Consider the following 19,408-nt stretch of genomic DNA (forward strand, 5'->3'; position numbering starts at 1 on the left):
AAGGCACCAAGTTTGTCTTATCCTGACTGTCTCTGTCAACGGCTTTTGCCCCCTGTTCTGCGATATTGGCCATCGCTTCAAACCAAGTAGACATTTGTAGGTTCCAGTCAAGACTTTCCAGTATGGACAACTCCCATTTTTCCAGACTTATCCTGTATTTCATTGAGTATTGTTCTAGAAAATCCGTTCTTATAGCATCACGGCTCATAACTTGCCCATAGTCAGTCAAGTTCACATTCCCTTGCAAGAGAAGGGGCCACTGGCCGGGTAGGGGGAGAGGGGGAGGGGGAGGGGTTACCTTTTTGTGATAGTATAAAGCACGCTATAAACGACTGAATGAAGGATTTTGGATCTGAAATCAGATTTCCAAGGGGCGTCCTCAATATACGAAGGAAGAGGTCCACACAATATAACAAAATTATTTGGAATGCATTGTCAGAAACAGAGTGCAGCTTTCCTATAAGTCTTGGAAAAAGGGTTCGGAAAGGATGGCTTCTCGATATCGGGCACTTGAGGGCGGCACCCCACTCTTGACAAACTTTCTGGGTGCGGTGTTAGCATCTGTTCTACTTTACTATACATGAATACTTGCCTGCGCCAGGCAATGTTGAAGTTGTAGCGGTGGTATGGAGAACCACCTCGCAAAGTCTGGGCACCTATGCAAAGCCATGCCTAATAATTTCTGATGCTGTGCACTGCTAGCCCATGGGCCTCCTTAACATTTAGCACGGTATCGCTTCCAATTCTATATTAATGTATAATGTGAATCCCACTTCATTTCCTTCCTGCGTATGCGTGCTATATTTATTTAGTGACAAATCTAGAGTACATTCGGAATTATATCTTTTTGTCCCCCTATACCCGGGCTGGTGGCTGATTTGAAGTTTCCGATCTGGCATCATTCGAAATGGCTGCCGCTGTTTGAAGACTTTAGGAAATTTCATTTTTTGCCTTGCAGGTCACGCTATTCCCGCCGCTAATCCCGCCCCTGGGCTTGTCTGTACCGACAATATCAGGCAATCAATTCCTGGCCATTTCAAATCCAATCAATCCATCCACAATCTACACTATTACCTAGTGGCGTATGGCTATGCAAGCGCTTCCTCCGGCGGAAGCAAGAGTGATCCGAAAACCAGCCAAAGCGCATGAAACAGTAAATACAAAAGAAAACGGCGTATTGTCATAGAAATCAGCCCGAAAGTCAGTCCAGATAGTGTCGAAACGGTCTCAAAATGCCCTTGAAGCCCTCAGTCCCACAATATATCTCTCAATTTTGACAACGCGTGGAATCTATTAATAGAGAAAATCTTCGAGCTTTCTCCTCAATTAGCCGATACAGGAAGGTCTGAGATGAATTGGGATCAATTTCTCACTGGGCTCAAGGTTGGTTGGAATTTAATAGACCAGAGCAAGATTGATAGCTCTATCCAATTTCTCCAACGCAAAATTGCCGTGGTCAAGAAGGTGAAGGGCTGGTATGCTAGATATTGATGTATGTGACGGGTAGTCTAGCGTCACTATATGGAGTGCTCAGTTTGCATCCTGAAGTCTGCAAAATGAAGCGGGATGATAAGAGATGGTGTAGATCAACACCCCCTAGTAGATAGATTCTCTTCTTCCTTCCCTTCTCTACACTTGTTTCCTTTGTCGAATGCACGGAATTGTTCCCACTTTCTCTCGGCTGTAATAATATACTTAATTACTAGTATTATTATCTAGCTAATACAATTAATACGTGGTTGATAAATCGATCACAATTGGTTTTGTAGATTTGGTGGGGGATTGGATGTTCACAGACTGTATGGTGTTCACATTCACAGACATTTGGTACTTTGTGTACGTAGGTGGTGCTGAAACTACTGTTTATAAATCCCAAAAACTTTTCACGATAGCGAGCTCCTACTGCAAGCTATATATCAATCTTTCCGATTTGCTATCGATACAAATTTTCATTCTGCCTAATGAACTTTTGCGTCATATCGCTAATCTCTGGAAGGGCGGCCGGATATATCTTCTTTTTCGCCAGTGTGCAGGGACCTTCATTTGTTGCTAAAGCGCACTCTCTACCAGCACAACATTCGTCATTCTGGTAGTACCGCCCTTCTCTGGGCAGCACGTTCTGGTCTTGTCGAGACTGTAACAAACATCTTGGAGGCTGGTAACCGGCGGAAGTCAACATTGATGGACGTAAGAGATCTATCAGCTGTTAAGGCAACACCGGCACTTATGAATTCGGATCTGCTCGCTGTCGCTCGGAACCACAGAACACTACCAAGAAGCTTGCACATCAACCCACGAAGCGTACGCTGAAGTGGTCTGCATACGCCAACCGTCAGCCGCCGAAATCTATGGCATATGTTGATTCGCGTTCTAGCGATAGCGGCCAGACAGCCTTGTTAATTGCTGCAGAACATGGACTCCAAGTCGTGCAACTCTTGACAGAAGTCCACTGTGATGTCGAAGCGTTAGATCGCAACGGCCAAACCGCGCGGTTTCATGCTCTACGAAATGAACATATGAACGTGGCACACCATTTGCTTTACGCGGGAGCCGATCCCAATACCCGGGCTTACCCAAATGGATCGATGTTCTGATAGGCAGCCAGAAGCGGTCATCTTGAACCTGTAAAGCTGCTTGGAGAGTATGGGGCATGCCCTAGGCCGGGGTCAGCGCCTGCATCTCAAATGCTCCTATTATGGTGGGCTGCATGTGGGAGGCATTACCAAGTGGCTGCATTCCTTCGGGAAGCCCTAGAGTTGGATTCCAAGACTGTACTTGAATGTAAATATATCCACCCTTTGCTTCTGTCCGTAGCCGCTGCGTGTGGCTAGGAAGAGTTTGTGCAAAAGATCCTGAGGCATGGTTGTCCAGCGGATGCAATAGTGCGAGATGAAGCCACATCATGGTTACGAACAGAATTGGCGCCTATATGCATAACAGCCGCAAACGGTCACTGCCGAGTTGTTCAATTACTTTTGAGGTGTGATGTGAGCCCAAGTCCTCCGCCTGGGCTTACAGCGGAGGCGGGGCCTCTGTTTTTGGCAATCCAGAGTGGACATATCATGATCATCAAACTCCTCCTGGACTATGGAGCGGATCCCAATGCACTTGACTCATGCGGGCGATCAGTGCTGACTTTATCTTCACCATACCCTAGAATATTCCGACTGCTAGTATGCCGTGGTGTCCGTGTTATTGACAATAGGTCTATTTCTTGCATGAGGATTTTAACACTTTCTACTCTCATGATCCTTGCCTATTATATCCTTATGGTCTAGTATCGGAATTTGACCCTTGAAGATGTTACGCACAACACTGCTACAGTAAGTTACTGTAATATAAATAGGAAAATATATAAGACCACAAGTACCGATAATGTTACTGTGTCTCTTTTACAATCTAGTCACAAAATCAGGCTGCAGCCGTTCTACTTATCTTCCGAGTACTTTTATGACGGGGCGGTAGCTGAGTGTGGAAGATGCATGTTAACTACTGTGACGTCGAAAAATGAGAGTCCACGCAGATACACAGAACTCAATACATCATGAATGACTATCCCTGCATACAAAGGCTCGAATCTGATATTTACATGCTGTAGGTTGCCAGAGGCCATATGCGTGAGCATTTAGGCAAACGTCCTCTCGTGAGACGTGATAGAAAGCTCAACGCTGGATTTGACCAGCCTTCACTGCTTGTATAGTTCACATATAGAATGTGTCCAGATTATACTTTCTTGGGGACTGGGGATCAACATAGTCTCCTCTCAACCTCATAGATTGACTCGTGAAGACGTTAATATTTTCTTTTATGCTAGAGGCTACAGAATTTCGCGGACGGAACTTACCAGCGAATTCTAATTCAGCGAATATTATTGCCGGTTCACGGGGAATTACGCCGTAATAACTAATTACGTATCTTAATTCGTTATCGTGAAATTTGATCAACATAATGTGCAATTTCAGTCATCCAGACTGCCTTCACAACATTAAACCGTCTCGTTTTCAAGCCGAACTCCACAACTAACTTGGTGAGTTTAGAGCGGCTAGGTCTCCTAACTAGTCTCGATTTTCGCTTAGCTAGCCAACCCACTACAGAAGTTTACTACGAAAAAACCATTTCAGCGAAAGACCGTCATGACCGGATTCAATATCGCGAAATAAAGGGTTGAAAACAGTACGCCGAGAGGCCAAGAATGAACACATCGCTTAACAATCTTCCATCTATCTTGTATCTCTGCATTGTTTGTAATCATAAATCGAATTGTTCATAGAGGAACCCAGAGTTAACGCTTTGCATGCCCTTATAGCTCCCGTTAATATCGTGTACTACCTGTATTCACTCATTTTGCCGCGCCCCTGCTCACGGCGTATGTATTCTATGATGTCATGTAGTGCGTCACAGACAGCTTCAATTTCATGTAGAATCAGCCCCTCAAGCCTATTTTGGGGAGCCTCGGCCACAGGATGCACACTTCCTTTGCCTTTTCGAGTTCTACCCCTGCTTCGAGGACTTTTCACTTCTTCCGCATCGAGCGTCATTTGACCTCTCCTGGGGCTAACCCTGCGCTTTGGGGGAGTTTCTGAGCGAGCCTCTGGGGGTGTCTCTGGGGGCGTCTGGGAACGGGTTGGGGGGTGTCTTGAGGGGTCTTGGGGGCGGGTTTTCACTTCTTCCGCCTCGGACTCGGGCGTCGTTTGCACATTGCCTTTTTGAGCCTTTTGATGTCTTTCGTCGACACTCGTGATGTCTTTTCTCCTATGGCCAGTAGAATGATGAAGTCTGTCTCTTTTCGGTCTATGACCCTGTACGTAGGCAACTGAATTAGTAAAATTTTGGTTTGATGATAATATGGCAAAAGTTCGTAACTCTCAGATGGGCCAAGAAAGAGCTGGAGTATGAATGTACCTTTTTATTTGAAGCTTGCTTTTCGCAGTATTGCAAAATACTGTAATACATATCCTGCTCGTCTACTTCGCGAAGAGGACAATCTGTCAGATCTGCCACGCCCGAGGTCGTAAGCATTAAGTCTGGACGCTCTAAACATCCTTTGCCGAAATTCGTTATGACAATATCATGCATTACCTCATCGGGAATACACGACCTTAGCAATATTAGTAAAATACAATCAAGGACACTGAGCTTTAGTCTCCATTTACCAGTGTCGCCATTCCCACTGGATCTGTTTGTTGTTCTTTTGTTCTTTATGCCGAGAGCCGACTCGGAGCTCGTCTTTTCCTATTTTGCGGCCGCAACGATTGATGCAAGTAACCGAACGCTTGCCGTATTCTGAATAGTTAGGCAATCTCAAATCGCGCTCAGGTGGCCCTTAATGAGATAGGAGGGATACATACCGAATTTGTACTTTAGTTCCGGTTCCATCCTCTGATGGGCAAAAGGGGTTTCCAGTTAAAATGATCTTGAATTTCTGTTCTCCTTAGCCAAGGTATTTATTCCTCAACACTACAGTACGGAATCTAAATTTGGGATCACAGAAGAAATATTTTTGGGTATCCTTAGAACTCTCTGGGATCAGAAATAGAAGTACATATTATCTGGTGCAAATCCGGACTTACTTAGGCTTCGTGTATAGTATGACATTTAGAGATGTGGATCCTGGCAAGACCATTGTGCAGCTGAGCAAGCCATTATAAGCTTGGGTCCTACTTACTCCAATTAACCGAGACGGCACTGGCAGGACCCAAGCATTTCAGGGACATACGTAGCCAACAAGACGTGGTCATCTCGACAGGCGAACCCAGTCTTGCTTATTTTAGATTGTCATACCTCCATTAACTACTGCAAACAATTGAAGGTATTCAGTAAGAAGAACACTGGTCTATCGCTCACTTAGCCATATTTGTCGAAGAAAAGCACGCCTTGGGATGAAACCTTCCTCTACATGTGTACTTGACAAGCCTCAAAAGGAGTACTACGTGATCTAGACATGACGGGCGAGCAGAGAGCAGGAGTTCAATTTAGACGTCGGAGTAGGGGTATGTCGGAGCAAAATAGGACAGTAATGGCCAGTAACGTTAATCCCTCTCCAACCGTTTCCCGCCGCACCCGCTCAACCTCAAGATACTTTGGGACCAAACACACAGAAAGTGAATAATTCGCATGGTAATTGCAAGAAAAACTATGTAATTTGATTGGTATTACTTTCCCATCGGTAAAGTGGATCTGAACGAAAAAATTACGTTGAGTTTATGTATATCTTATGGCGAGGGTTGCGACCGTGTGTTTCGAGATATCTTTTACAGTTCGACTAAATCCAGCATAGCCCACAACCTCCCATCCTCCGGAATAACAAGGTTTTATTCTCCTTAGCAAATATATCTATCACAACAAGACCTACAAAAATTGAATCCTCTCCCAGTGGGTTAACTTAGCTCTAGTAGGCGAACGGGGTCGTAGATAGAAGGTGTATGAAATGAGGGCAAGGCAGAAATGGATTGTGCTAGGTTGCAACATTTCAAGGTATGGATAGCATATTCGCGATACAACGGGATTTCAGGCGCCCACATTTCGCTGTTATCACAGGCCAAGTTACGGGGAAGTTTGGGAAACAATCAAGCCACAAGTAAATAGCAGATATTTACCGGTTGATGAAGAAGTAACGTCAATCCCTTTGCAACCGCTTCCCGCCGCACCCGCTCAACCTCAAGATACTTTGGAACGAAACACACAGAAAGTGAGCAATGTGCGGATAAATTGCAATAAAAAGAAATTGCATTTTTTAGTACTACTCACCCATCGATATACTTCATTTTTACGAAAAATTACGTATATTTTGGGTATATCTCATTACGAGGATTGCGACCGTGTGTTCTGAGATCTCTCCTATAGTTCGGCCAAATCCAGCATGGTCCACAACTTCCTATCCTCCGGAGTAACAAGAATTTATACCCTTAGAAAATAAATGCATCACAGCGAATTCCACGAAGAATCTAATCCTCTCTCTTCGGTTTATATTTGAAAGAACGTGATATACGCTCGCTCGTGAGAAGCTTGGGATACATTTGTTTGCTTAGTAAAGGAACACGTAAAATTACAATACATACGATCCTGTCACACTACTGTTCCGTAAAAAACCAAGTCCAAATTTAACCTCTATATAGTCACGTGTTATTGCCCTTTGAGTCCAGAAATGACTTATGTTACACTTGTCATTTGACATCATTCGGATTTCGGTGGACTCCACCATAAACTGGCCAATTGGACTAGAATTTCAGCTTAGTAAGGCCAACATTTCCACGTCGAATCTCACCCCGCTGATAGTTGAATTCTCTCATACTGGTGGATTGATCTCCCATATTCGCCTTTTGTCTGCTTCTTTCCATCTATCTAGTCAACCTAGTTGAATCAATTTGCTCCCTGTTCCTGCATATCATTCCACAATAAAAACCTCTCCTGAAGCCGACGTTATCTGGTGGAACGCGACCGACTACTACATTCGGTGTCCATTTTGTGATGAAGTTCAGCGCCACGGCATAAACTGGAAGGCACAGAAGTTGAGATACTCACACTGCGAAAAGACGGAGAGTTATCTATGCTCCTTCCCTTTGAATAGTCGAGGTGAGTTTGCATATGAAATCGACAAGAGAACGAGAACGTTTTCACAATGTTTCTATATCGCATGAGAGTGATAGGGAGGTTGACAATGATGTTGATCGTCTGGCGATCCAATTAACTCAAAAGGCTACGGTTGCAGTACAGAGAGAAGAAAGTTTTACGATTATCTACGAGTATTTGAAGGAGATCGTCACCATCAATTCAGGACACGGAACCAACCCATCTGAACAGAAAAATTAAGTTACATGTCATACATCTGTTGCAAGCCATTGTTGAAATAACTTGAACCCTTCAGCCAGAGTATCCTCGGAATCCGTAAAGCCCGAATCAACCCATTGTTTGGCTTCCTTCAATCTGGGGAACTTCTCCTCAAGGCAGGCCATTATTTTGGCTCGCATCTTCAACGCAGCCTTCTGGTCTATGTTGGAGTATAACTTGATTGCCAAAAAGCCCGTCAGTCCTAAAGCAAGAGCGCCAGTCAGCAAAGGATTTGTCAAAGCCAGTGCGCTACCTGCTGCTTCAACACCGATGCCGCCAGCGCTAAAAGTAAGACTGGAAGCACCGACGCCAGTACCAGCACCAAAGACACCCGTGATTTGAGCTAATATTGAAAATATATCAGTGGCAGGTCGTAATGAAACCGCTGTAGTCAAGGGTGCGAGCATCATATGAGACTCGATTGCGCTTTGGAGGTCGCGTCTCCGGCGACATAGCAGGTGATAGATACGGGGAAGCTTTCTATCGGAAGCCCCAGATATATCAATAAGATGAATGAAAAGCATTGCAACGTCATGACAGTTCCACCATAGTGGGTTATAATAGGGCTTCTTTTGACACGGCCAATCATCCTGCCAGCAATTCCAAAGGATGACGTTGACTGTACCGTGTTAATTATCTTCACAGTAAGAAGAAATTTCAAGACCATAGCTTCTAGGCTATGTTTCTCGTTGGAAAGCCTTGCAACTAATTACTCACATTTATTTGTAACATCATCCAAAGCCTGGTTCGTCCATCCGGTTTCTTCAATTGCCACGATCCTCTTAATATCATTTTCGTCCCATCCGTTGTTACTAATTTGATTTTCGATCTTCCCGAAGTGTTCAAAAAAATGAGCTTTTTTGAACCTTTGTAAGAAGCTTAGCTCCCGATCATCCCAAACGGATGTAGGTATGAGCGCCGCTGCGACATGGTATCGAAAATCAGGCAAGCTGAAAAGTCCCGGCTGCACTCGTCGAGTATTGAATCCTGTCTCGTTCCATCCCTGACTTGGGGGAGCGTTTAAGGGCCGAGAGAGTCCGGGTAGGTCGGTGCGGGAGGCGACGAGGAAGAGTCGATACTTTGCCCATCTGCTTGATCTATGTCTATTAATATGCAGTGGTTCACTGACGGGAAACTCTCACTCCAACCTTTCTTTCTTTGCCATCTTTCTCAACTTGGTGGTTATGAAACCTCCTGAGCCCAGGCTCACTGGTAGAAAGAGGAGGCCCCTCGGCGAAAGAAGAAGCGGGGAACGGATCGACAGAAACGCAGTCAGCCAGCCCTTGTAGGAATGACTGTGCATTGTTGGGCATCCATTACCATCTCTAGATCACATGCTAATGCCCAATACAGACCAGTGTAAATTGGCGTTTAAGACAGGCAAATAATGTGGTTCGGTTTTATTTCTATATCCCCCTAATTCAAAGCCCAGTGAATATCTTCAACCGGAAGCACTCAATGATAAGGACCGTGACTCGTCTTACTGGTGTAGTGGTGTAATTCTCATTCGTTTGATCATGTAAAGCCGTAAGAGTTATACAGTGCGTCCCGAAACAAGTGCGACCACCTACGTACACAGAATCCTACGGATGAATGATCAATGAAAATGCCGAAAATGCCCTATGATCTCTTTTGCCGTATGAAACACGTGGTGCGCGCACTTAATCGTAGTTCAAAAGCAGAAAGAAAGGTGGCCTATCAAAAGCTAATAACCGAACAGTACTCTTTGAAGTCCCAGCTTTGTATTTCATCTTCAGCCCTTCGTACATCATCACTGCAAGACCTTTTTGGTTGGCGCCCATTACTGGAATTGGTCTTGCGCTTTCCAGCCTGGGAGGCTTTTTTTGCCTCAAGGTTGCGCTGGGCCTCGATTATATCTTCGTAGCTCATAACTTTAGCATTGCCCACCTTGCGCGCTGGCTTCGATGTTCGACTTCGTTTTTCATTGTTCTGTGCCAACAGCCGCTCGTTGTCATTCCGAAGAAGTGCACGGTCCGCGAATGCCTTCTCCGCTGCGTGGGCAAGACGGTTGACGAGAAGCTTAGAATCTTCGTCCCACCCACGAGCTTCTTTTTGCATTTTATGACACAGCCATTTTAGACCATCAGCCGTGATGGGTGTTTGTGGTGTTTGTAGCAGCTCTGCACTGGCAGGGTAATGGGCTACTTTAGCAACATTCCCTCCGTTGGAGCAACTGGCTCCGGGCGGCGGTTGAATGTCCTTCAGTACCCGGTCAGGGTTCCAAGGAAACAATCCAGTTTTAGACCAGCCCGCGTTGATGTTACGGGGCATTACAGCAGAGTTTCGCGCCCGGCTATAAAGGGAAGTGAAATGCTCCAACCGCACAGCATTAGCTCCACCCCGATAGAAGAGCTCTACCTGTTCCCGATAGGCAGTCTTCAGGGCACTGAACACGCCCACATCACACGGCTGAAGCTTATGCGAAGTATGCGAGGGAAGTCGGCAGGGAATGATGTTATTTGCTAGACAAAACTTCAAGACCTCGAGGGACTCATGCGCAGCAAACCCGTCGCTAATCAAAACGCGCGGCCGCTTACTAGCACGAGCCTTGGTTTGAGGGTCAAAGACATGCTGGATCCAGTACAGGTTGATGGAGCTGTCTGTGTATCCGTTCTTGGAACAGGCAAAATGCCATCCGGGAGTGGGGTAAGTGGTCCAATTACTACGGTGGGTAGAAGCAGGCCAAACGACCAGGGGATTCAGAGACCTACCATCTGCCGACAGGCACTCAACGGCAGTAACCATTTTCCGTTTTACAGCAGCACCACGGTATTTACACATCTCCTCCCGCCCTACTAACACCTTGAGAGCACCCAAAACGCTCAGGAGGACGCCTGTCTCGTCCATGTTATAAACATTCTCCGCGAGGATCGCCGGATTGTCCAGCTCCGTCTTGATGACGCGAAACCAATCCTGCACCTTGTCGTAGATATTGTGATCATGTCTCTTCCAGTCTATTGCTTTTAGTGTCCTCGATGTCAGCTGGGGGTGACGGTTGTAAAATGCTTGTGGCCAGTTCTTCCCTGGTGGGCGTGTGTCTTCATTGGCGACCGGGATTGGCGTATGTGATGAGCGTCGGCGGGCGATCTCCCACGCCAGAGCACGTAAGAATTTGACCGGGAGGGGGTAACCATTCTTCGATAACCGTAGTACGTATTCCAGCAACGACTTTTCTTCCTGCGGAGTAAGGTATTGCTGTTCCACAGCACGCTCCTTTTTGGAAATCCTACCATGGTCACGATCGCGTAACGTAGAGCTTGGAATACCGCTAGACCTCGATAGGGCAGAGTAATTTTTGGGCTTATTAGACTGTTCGTTTAGGGCGAGCACAGTTGTTGCTGGGTCGTTGTGCTCGTTCATCGGATTTAGAGTGTTTAGGGTGTGACAGGAAAAAGTAAAACTGGCTCTAGAGGTGGGCAACACAAGTGACCCCGAGAAGCACGTGGCCAGGAATCTCTAAAATTAGAATTTATTACATTACATGCTCATTACGACTTGTATGTAACGGGCTGTACATAGACAATCCTTAATAAGCAGGTCAGGTACCCTAAGAATTTCATGTGTGGAAGAAAGATAGATTATTTCAGATATGAACAGTGTATAGAGTATATAATCTTTATTACATCTTGATCGGAGGGGTCTGTTTAACAAGACTTATGAGCTTAATTTCGTAAATAACGACTGGTTGGGTACCATGGAAGCTTAGCACAATTTGCCACAGAAACCTTGTTAGCAACAGAAGTTTATTTGCGATGAAATACGCCAAAAGATCAACGTAATTTTGGGTGAAAATTGAACAGTCTATAATGGAGATATTAAATCCTTATTTTAAATTAAGCTTAATGATCTGCCACCAGTTGCTCAATTTCTCTGGCATTGTTTTCCAAAGTACCTCAATCCCGAGCGGGTACGAGGGGACACGGTTGCGGTGGGACGCACGTTACAACGAGGCTTGGATGGGAACGGCGCCCTCCTCATTCTACATATACTCATGCTTGTTTGCATGGTCTGCTTCGTACTTCGATCCCTATGAATAAGTCTGCTATCATGAGGTCACGCCCAAAAGCTACACTTGACCAGAGGGTCTCTATCTTCGCAGTTCTGTCCTCTGTAGCTACACTGATTTGCTTGACCATTGTATTTGTTGGATGCACATCGCCATTCTCTCCTTTTAATTTGTACTTCATGAAGGTGATAAGGAGCCGCCTACGCAACATCGAATGGAATAACGCTGACTGAGATCTATAGGTTGACCTGACCGATTTTCCACAGATAAGCACTCTTCATGCCCGCGGCTCACCAGAATTGACTCATAGAGACCATACAACAGTCTCGGTACAGATAGGAGATGCGGATAGCGGTAAGCAGCACGAGGCTGACTTCGTAGATCATGTGGTTAGACCAAGACGGAGCTATCTCGATACGCTACGCACAGACGTAAAGGGGGAATTGCCCGCTTACTACCACGTTGGCCTTCTGGGTTACTGTGAAGGCCAAAATGGTACGATATCGCGCTGCACAAATCCCGAAATTTCATTTTCATTCAGTCTGTGGGCGACATTCTCTACTTACGCCGCCAAATTGGCCGCATGGTTAGGAAACGGCAAGAGGAGCTTCCTTTCCGGAAATGCACATCACTCCTATGCAATCATCTGCCTGTACACATCTGGCTTCGTCACAGCATTCTTGACTTTGACTGCGAGCATCAACCGTCTCTTTTTCTCCAAAGTCGGTGGTTTTTTTCTGGTGTGCTCTGCGGTAAGCTTCCGCCCATTCCGATGACTCTTATGAACGCTGACCAAACACAGATCACAACTGTACTGTTGACTGTGGCGACCTCTTGGGTAATCAGTTTCTATAGCTCCTATACAGAAGAAGTCAACCAGACTTTAGGAGAGTATGGCGCCCGGGCAAGTCTTGGCTCTCACAGCATTGCATCCACATGCCTAGCAGTGACATTCTCTTTGACATCAGTCTGCTTGGCCGTTTGGCTGACCAAGATTTAAACTAGTCGCAGAGTAATCAATGGTTCTGTATATTTCATCTTTAGAGGTTTGGCTTTTTTCTTTTGCTTGCTTTTGTTGTCTTTTTTTTCATGTCTAACTAGCTAAAGAGGCGTTAGTACAGAATGTGACTAGTATGTGCTCTCGCTTCTATCTAAATGGTATCTCATGCTCTTTCCTTGACATTATTCCGCTACCAGTTAAGATACCACTGATTTAGACAGGGTCATGTTTGATCCTCCTGTAGGTGGAGTTTGCATTCCTAAGGTAAATAAAGTATACTATCCGTCAGTTGAGTTTCATTCAGTCTCTTTCGTAGACTAACTAGAACAAAAATTTGGATACAATTTGGCTTAAGCGATTCAATGTACTCTTTGATGCCTCAGGATGATACCCTTTCACACTGAACCCTGCATAGTCAGGTTTGACCTGATTATCAAATGTTTGGCATCATGCCTATATTTCCCTGAGAAAACAATAATCAACTCCTTTACGGTGCTCAGTTGTGACCACCTTTTGGGAACGGCATTTTTTTTCAGTTACGGCCGCAGAACTGTTACTAAGCCACATCACTGCCTAGAAACTACAAGGAAAGCTGATTTAGCCAATAAGAGGCCTTCTGTTTCATAGTCCATCCTGTATTTTACCTGAAGCTAAATGGCAGAGTCACCGAGAGCTTCTCTCGTATACAGCAAACAGATTAAAGCTCAAGTGATAATACACTATTTTTTATCATTTCTTCTTTATTATCCAGAAGGTTCTCCCTATTTTAATATTGACACAATTCCATTAGGTGTCTGAAGACTAATCCTTATCATTTCGATCGTATCATGAAATCGATATGCGAGATCCTGGCACTAGTAGTCTATCTAAATAATCATGCCCATTTTAGCTCTCATCCGCCACTTGTATTATTGATCATGTCAGAAAGAATGTTCTTATTTGTGAACAACGTTAAACACATCATGCATTGTATCGAAACTGAACAATTTGATCGTGAATCCTAGCTCAAGGTATTGGAAGTATCATCCGTCGTACATCGCGAATGTGCACCACACGCTCTTTACTCCTTGCGAAAATATGAGTTAGGGATACTGGAATCTTATAAATTTATTTCTAGCTTAACAAATAGAACAAAATCAAAGAGTCATGTATACTAGAGATAACTGGAGACTTTGGAGATAAACTGCATGGAAATTCCTCACTTCCTTCAAGTCTGGTTTCTGACTATGCATCATGGATCAATCACAGCTCTATCCGCCGAATTCAAATTGCTAATCCATAATTGACTAGCGCCTGATGGGTTAGATACTCGACCCTCCTTCATCGTTTCGGCCAGCGTGAAGACTATTAGAAATCGTTGGAATGCTGCAGGTCCCTATTCATCAGAAATAGAGCTTCCAGAGGATATAGAACACTGCGTGCAACGCGGGCGTTTCGAAGACCAGTCACCGAGCCATCTAGTGATACAATCCATGATGTCCTGAGTCAAGTAGTCGTACTTCGTCCTTTCTTCCTCACAAATACTACGCCATTTGGCAGCCTTTGGGGCAGTCGCCTCTTTGGTAGCCTTCGCGGCAGTCGCCTCTTTGGCAGCCTTTGGGGCAGTCACCTTTTTGTTTGGGGCAGTCGCCTCTTTCGCAGCCTTTGGGGCAGTCACCTTTTTGTTTGGGGCAGTCGCCTCTTTGGTAGCCTTCGGGGCAGTCGCCTTTTTGTTTGGGGCAGCCACCTTTTTGGCAGCCTTCGCGGCAGTCGCCTCTTTGGCAGCCTTTGGGGCAGTCACTTTTTTGTTTGGGGCAGTCGCCTCTTTCGCAGCCTTTGGGGCAGTCACCTTTTTGTTTGGGGCAGTCACCTTTGTATCAGCCTTCAGGGCAGTCGGCTTGTTGGCAGCCTTCGTTTTGGTGGTCCTCCATGCTTCTTTCCCAGACACCTCAGCCCCGGGAGTCTCTGAAGCAAAGCTGTTTGATGTTTCTGAGCTATCAGATTCATCAGTTTTCAAAAACGAGGGACAATCCGTTACATATTCAGAACTATATTGACCGTCTTGGTTCAGCTGGGTTAGTAGAAACAACAGGCATGTTCGACGTTATCGTATTGTACATACTTTGTGACATTTTTTAAGTACTTAAATAATTCAAGTTGCTTTCACGGAAGTTCTGCTACGCTTTCACTCAATTTAAATCACAGCCGCACTGTACGATGTTTTGGCCTATTTTAGACTATATTCGAATTTGGCTCCGTCACCTATACCAAATTAGAACGGATGAAAAGGATTTTGTGGCGGATGCTGAAATGGGCTTCTGTTGACATTTCGAGAATTTATATCCACTCAATTAGAAACGCTCAAGTCATAGAGTAAAAAAATCAATCATCTATCATGCGCCTTACGATGTCAACAAAATCATTGATCTGAATGGTCCGCGTTTCATAAGTCCAGTTGCACCTAAAACCATACCAGATTAGCTGGTTCAAAATTACCTCTGGGGTATGAAATAATGATAAGTTACCAAAATCTGCAAATCAGGCTTATTAATACGATGTTCAACGTGACCTACGCCATCATGAATTCTAAGATGCAAAGATCGCTACAGGATTGGAATATCGCTAGACTTCTATAGGGTGGCTTTCCAGACTGGTCGTTGCTGGTTCGTTTAAAATAATAATGTAATAGACTTGTTTAATATTCGGCCATACTATTCATAACGTTTGGTATGACAGGAAAATGTAAAACTGGCTCTGGCGGTGCGAAACAGGTATGACCCCGAGAAGCACGTGGTCAGGTATCTCTAAACATGAATTCCTTATGTTATATGCCCAGTACGCTTTTTATGGAATTGGATCTACCAAAAATCGCTGACAAGCAGACCGGATTCCCTAAAAATTCAGAGGCTGATCAAATAATGAAGCTGATTTGCACCGACGTAATCTCCGTAAAGTTTATATATATTGTCTTGGATCAGTAATATATTGCTGGTTGGGATCCATTCAAGCCTAGCACGGTTTGCCACCCAAATCTTTCTAGAGAAGGGAAGGCAACTTGTATATGCCGACAAATAAGTGTAATCTTAGGTGGGAGTAGAACATTCTTTACGGGAAATTATTAAATCCTATCTCTAATTGTAAATAGTCTGACAGTAGCTGCAACTATCCTGCGCTGCCTTCCAACCTCCCCCAATTCCGAGCAGGTTGGGTGGACATGCTCGCACGTTAACTCCCGAGGCAGATGGCAGAATTCAAACAGGCAAGTTGCTAGCCGAGTGACCAGCACTATGAGATGATCGCCTCGAAACAATAGAGCCTAAGACATATAAATGGAATTTCTCTAGGGAAGCTTAGCACACGTATCGCTCTTTACATAACAAACGTTATTGTGAGAGCCCCCAGAAGCAAGAAGAGCTTTCCTCGTTCCATTGTGGCCGAGTTCGCTATGGCAGTCTGAATTGAAGCACTTGGGATTCCGTGAGAGCCATACGTGGCCCTTGTAGATTGAATATATGTGGTGGATAGGACACGCGAAGATGATCTCACGGGACTATACACCAGTGATGAACTTGGATCTGCTTGAGAACGGTCCAACCTGCCTGCCGAGGCTATTTGGTCGATGGGGAGATTGCTGGTAATGTGTACTGCAGAGACTGTAGATGTGACGGAAGGAATTAAGGCTAGAGACCATGACTCTGACATGATGGTATCTGTAGAGGGTGTATTTGTTGACAGGACAAGGCTCTGGTGCTCCGGAAATTGGGAAAGTTGTTGCGCACACAGAGCAGTGAATGCATCACTTGCAGCCTGACGAGTTGATTCCATCGACAATTTGGTCGTCGCACGCATTGACATCTCATCCGCAACACAAGAAACTACTTCTTCCATGGATTTTGACTGGAGGCAAAAGCAACTGATTTTATCGACAGACTGGCATTCCGGTACAAGCCAAAGCCATGACTGAATACAATATGTGGCCACTTCGAAGCCATCGCTTGAGGGAGTATCGGTGATTGTGGTGAGTGGAGAGATAGGACTGGAAATGCTATCTCCTGAAAGGTGCGTGGTCAGAGAGCTCTGCAAAGGTTTGCGAGGATGCTCCCCGGTTGCCGAGTCCCCGCCAGTAGTGGACCGGCTCATTGATTCTGCATCGGAATGACGTACGCCTTGTGATGAAAGGGCGCCCACCACAGGGGACGCGGTGACCGTTGTTGTTATTGAGCAAAGAGTTGTAGTGGTGTGCGCCACCAAAGTCACTGTTGATCTGGGCAAATCTTGTGAGCTGATTGGCGGAGATGGTTGCTTGAAAGTAGATTGGAATGCAGCAGAGGGTGAAGTCGATTCGATGGGAGGCATCCCGGTTGAAGGTTCAATTATCGAGGACGGAATTATTGAGATTACGGTAGTAGATGTTGGCGGTCCAAGGGAAGCCGAAGATAAGTCGGTCGCTGTGATGGCACTGCTCATCCCAGTCGTATGGAAGGATGTAGTAGTAGTAGATTGGAGAGGCATATTGGTCGTTGTTTGAGTTGTTTCCGTGGACAATAAGCCAGACGTACTTCCTGTGCTGGAGAAGAGAGAAGACTCAGCAGGCAGGGTCCTGGTCATTGTCTTGCTGGTTGCCTCAGTGACCAATTTAGTAGTGGTAGAAGTAAGAGAGCTCAAAAAGGTAGATGTTATAACCCGAGTAGACTCCGCTGGACAGTCGGTAACAGTAGGAGCGCAGCTTGTCACAGTAAAGAATCTGGTCGTATAGACCGTCGAGGCGGACCACCGAGAAGAGGTGCTTAGACTGGGGCTCTCGGATGGAGTAAACGGATTCATCGAAGTCGAAGGTGGCGGAGAAAGGCTTCTGGACGGGTTGAGATTTGTGGTCCGGCTAGTGGATAAATTTGTAGTGGTCACGGTGTATATAGTTGATGAGATAGCCATCGTGGAAGTGAGTAAACTCGTAGAGTGGGCAGGACAGTCGGTCACGGTGGCTGCACAACTTATCACAGTGACGATGCGAGTAGTATAGAAGGTGGAAGTTGCCCATGGAGAGATTCCCTGGACTGTGCTTGCATCCGTCGGCAATACAGGCAATGGAGATAGTGCCGGGGTACGGGTTTCCCGAGTGGAATGTAACTGAGTAGCTTGGGACTGAAAAGGAGAGACGAGCCATGATCGGCTGCGGGTAGGTTGATTCGGCTTCGAAGATATCGATGCCACTGGGAGCTGAGTGGTTGAAACAGCAGCCGTTGATGTCACGATCGCTGTCGAGTCAGCGGGACAATTGGTGATTGTAGGAGCGCAGCTTATGACAGTGATCACGCGTGTCGTGTAAACAGTGGAGGCCGTCCATTCGAAAGATGAGATCGTGGGCACTGCCGCGGACCTTGGAAGAATCATCGATGGTATTCTGGAGGGAGAGGAACCCTGAGACTTCAGATCGGCTGTAGTGGAAACACCGCCGGCACGTTTAGACGCCGGATGGACAATGCCAGATTGCGATTGACCGTTGCGAACATGATCATGAGTATCATGCTTGATAAAATATGAGGAAAGGCCACAACCCTCAGCAGCAGCCTTGCACAAAGCGACACCCAGAATGGCGAGCAACTTTACCACCCGCATATTTGCTGTGGGTACTAAGAGGCGAGATGAGAAATGCTAGACCAGTGGAAAAGAAGAATTGTGCTTTGGTGAAGCATTTTTTTCTCGGTCAGGGAGGAATCTATTAACTTTTCTGTGGGAGACCTTCAGCCAGTGATAACAGAATGTGGCGGGACTGATAGCCGTATATCGTCGGCTTATTGATTCTATTTGAACTGGTCTACAGAACAATAACGTTATCGAAAGGGGGTATCTGGCATCAAAATAAAAGGCAGGTGAGACAATTTGCGTGCAAGATGAGGAGATAGGGCTGAATATCCTCTTCATAACGTGATGTACGTTTGCACACTTCATCATTGTTGTTCGCTATGAATCGGGGCAAGTCGTTAACGAGTTGTAGCCCGCAGGCCAAAGACGCCGCCAAGAAAATTCCACGGATTGACAACTTGGTCTTGGAGACTCTCCAGAAATTACAAAAACTCTTAATGAAGCGAGACTCGATCCCAGATCTACATTTAACGATGATATGGACCCCTCCTAACTGATCTACATGGTGGCAAAAGTCGTAACTGTGCCGAAATATTGCAGAGATAACGTCAATCCCTCAGCAACCGCTTCCCGCTGCACCCGCTCAACCTCAAGATACTTTGGAACTAGACCCTTAAAAATGAACAACGCGGATGATAGTTACGTTGAAAGCAAAGCCCTGTTATTCAATATTACTCAACTGTTGACACACTTAATTTTTTACCTAAAATTACGTCCTTTGTTGTGTATATTTCGATGCGAGAGTTGCGACCGTGTGCTCTGAGTTTCTCTTAGAATTCGGTCAAATCCAACATGGCTCACAACCTCCTTGTCTTCGGGGCAACAAAAATTTATCCCAATAGTAGATAGATACATCATAATATTTTCCACGAAGAATTTCATCTTTTCTTCATAGTCTATAGTTGAAAAGACTTGATATACTCTCGCTCCTG

General features: G+C 45.5%; 4 protein-coding genes across 4 annotated transcripts; all 4 read right to left on the minus strand.

The window, feature by feature from the left end:
• Positions 1 to 7,817: 7,817 nt before the first annotated feature.
• N7473_013123 (uncharacterized protein) lies at positions 7,818 to 8,237 on the minus strand (the record flags this gene model as incomplete). The annotated part of the gene is made up of 1 exon (XM_057159062.1): positions 7,818 to 8,237. One exon carries the CDS (start codon positions 8,235 to 8,237, stop codon positions 7,818 to 7,820), a length of 420 nt encoding a protein of 139 aa, XP_057002250.1.
• Positions 8,238 to 9,525: 1,288 nt separating this feature from the next.
• On the minus strand, positions 9,526 to 11,208 carry N7473_013124 (uncharacterized protein; the record flags this gene model as incomplete). The annotated part of the gene is made up of 1 exon (XM_057159063.1): positions 9,526 to 11,208. One exon carries the CDS (start codon positions 11,206 to 11,208, stop codon positions 9,526 to 9,528), a length of 1,683 nt encoding a protein of 560 aa, XP_057002251.1.
• Positions 11,209 to 14,229: 3,021 nt separating this feature from the next.
• N7473_013125 (uncharacterized protein) lies at positions 14,230 to 14,965 on the minus strand (the record flags this gene model as incomplete). Its single annotated transcript, XM_057159064.1, has 2 exons — positions 14,230 to 14,894; positions 14,956 to 14,965. The coding sequence occupies 2 exons, from the start codon at positions 14,963 to 14,965 to the stop codon at positions 14,230 to 14,232; spliced, it is 675 nt and encodes a 224-aa protein (XP_057002252.1).
• Positions 14,966 to 17,712: 2,747 nt separating this feature from the next.
• N7473_013126 (uncharacterized protein) lies at positions 17,713 to 18,449 on the minus strand (the record flags this gene model as incomplete). The annotated part of the gene is made up of 2 exons (XM_057159065.1): positions 17,713 to 18,088; positions 18,211 to 18,449. 2 exons carry the CDS (start codon positions 18,447 to 18,449, stop codon positions 17,713 to 17,715), a joined length of 615 nt encoding a protein of 204 aa, XP_057002253.1.
• Between the last annotated feature and the right edge of the window lie 959 nt (positions 18,450 to 19,408).

Source organism: Penicillium subrubescens (assembly GCF_028828155.1).
Source record: "Penicillium subrubescens strain IBT 31985 chromosome Unknown utg000012l_segment0_segment0, whole genome shotgun sequence".
NCBI lineage: Eukaryota > Fungi > Ascomycota > Eurotiomycetes > Eurotiales > Aspergillaceae > Penicillium > Penicillium subrubescens.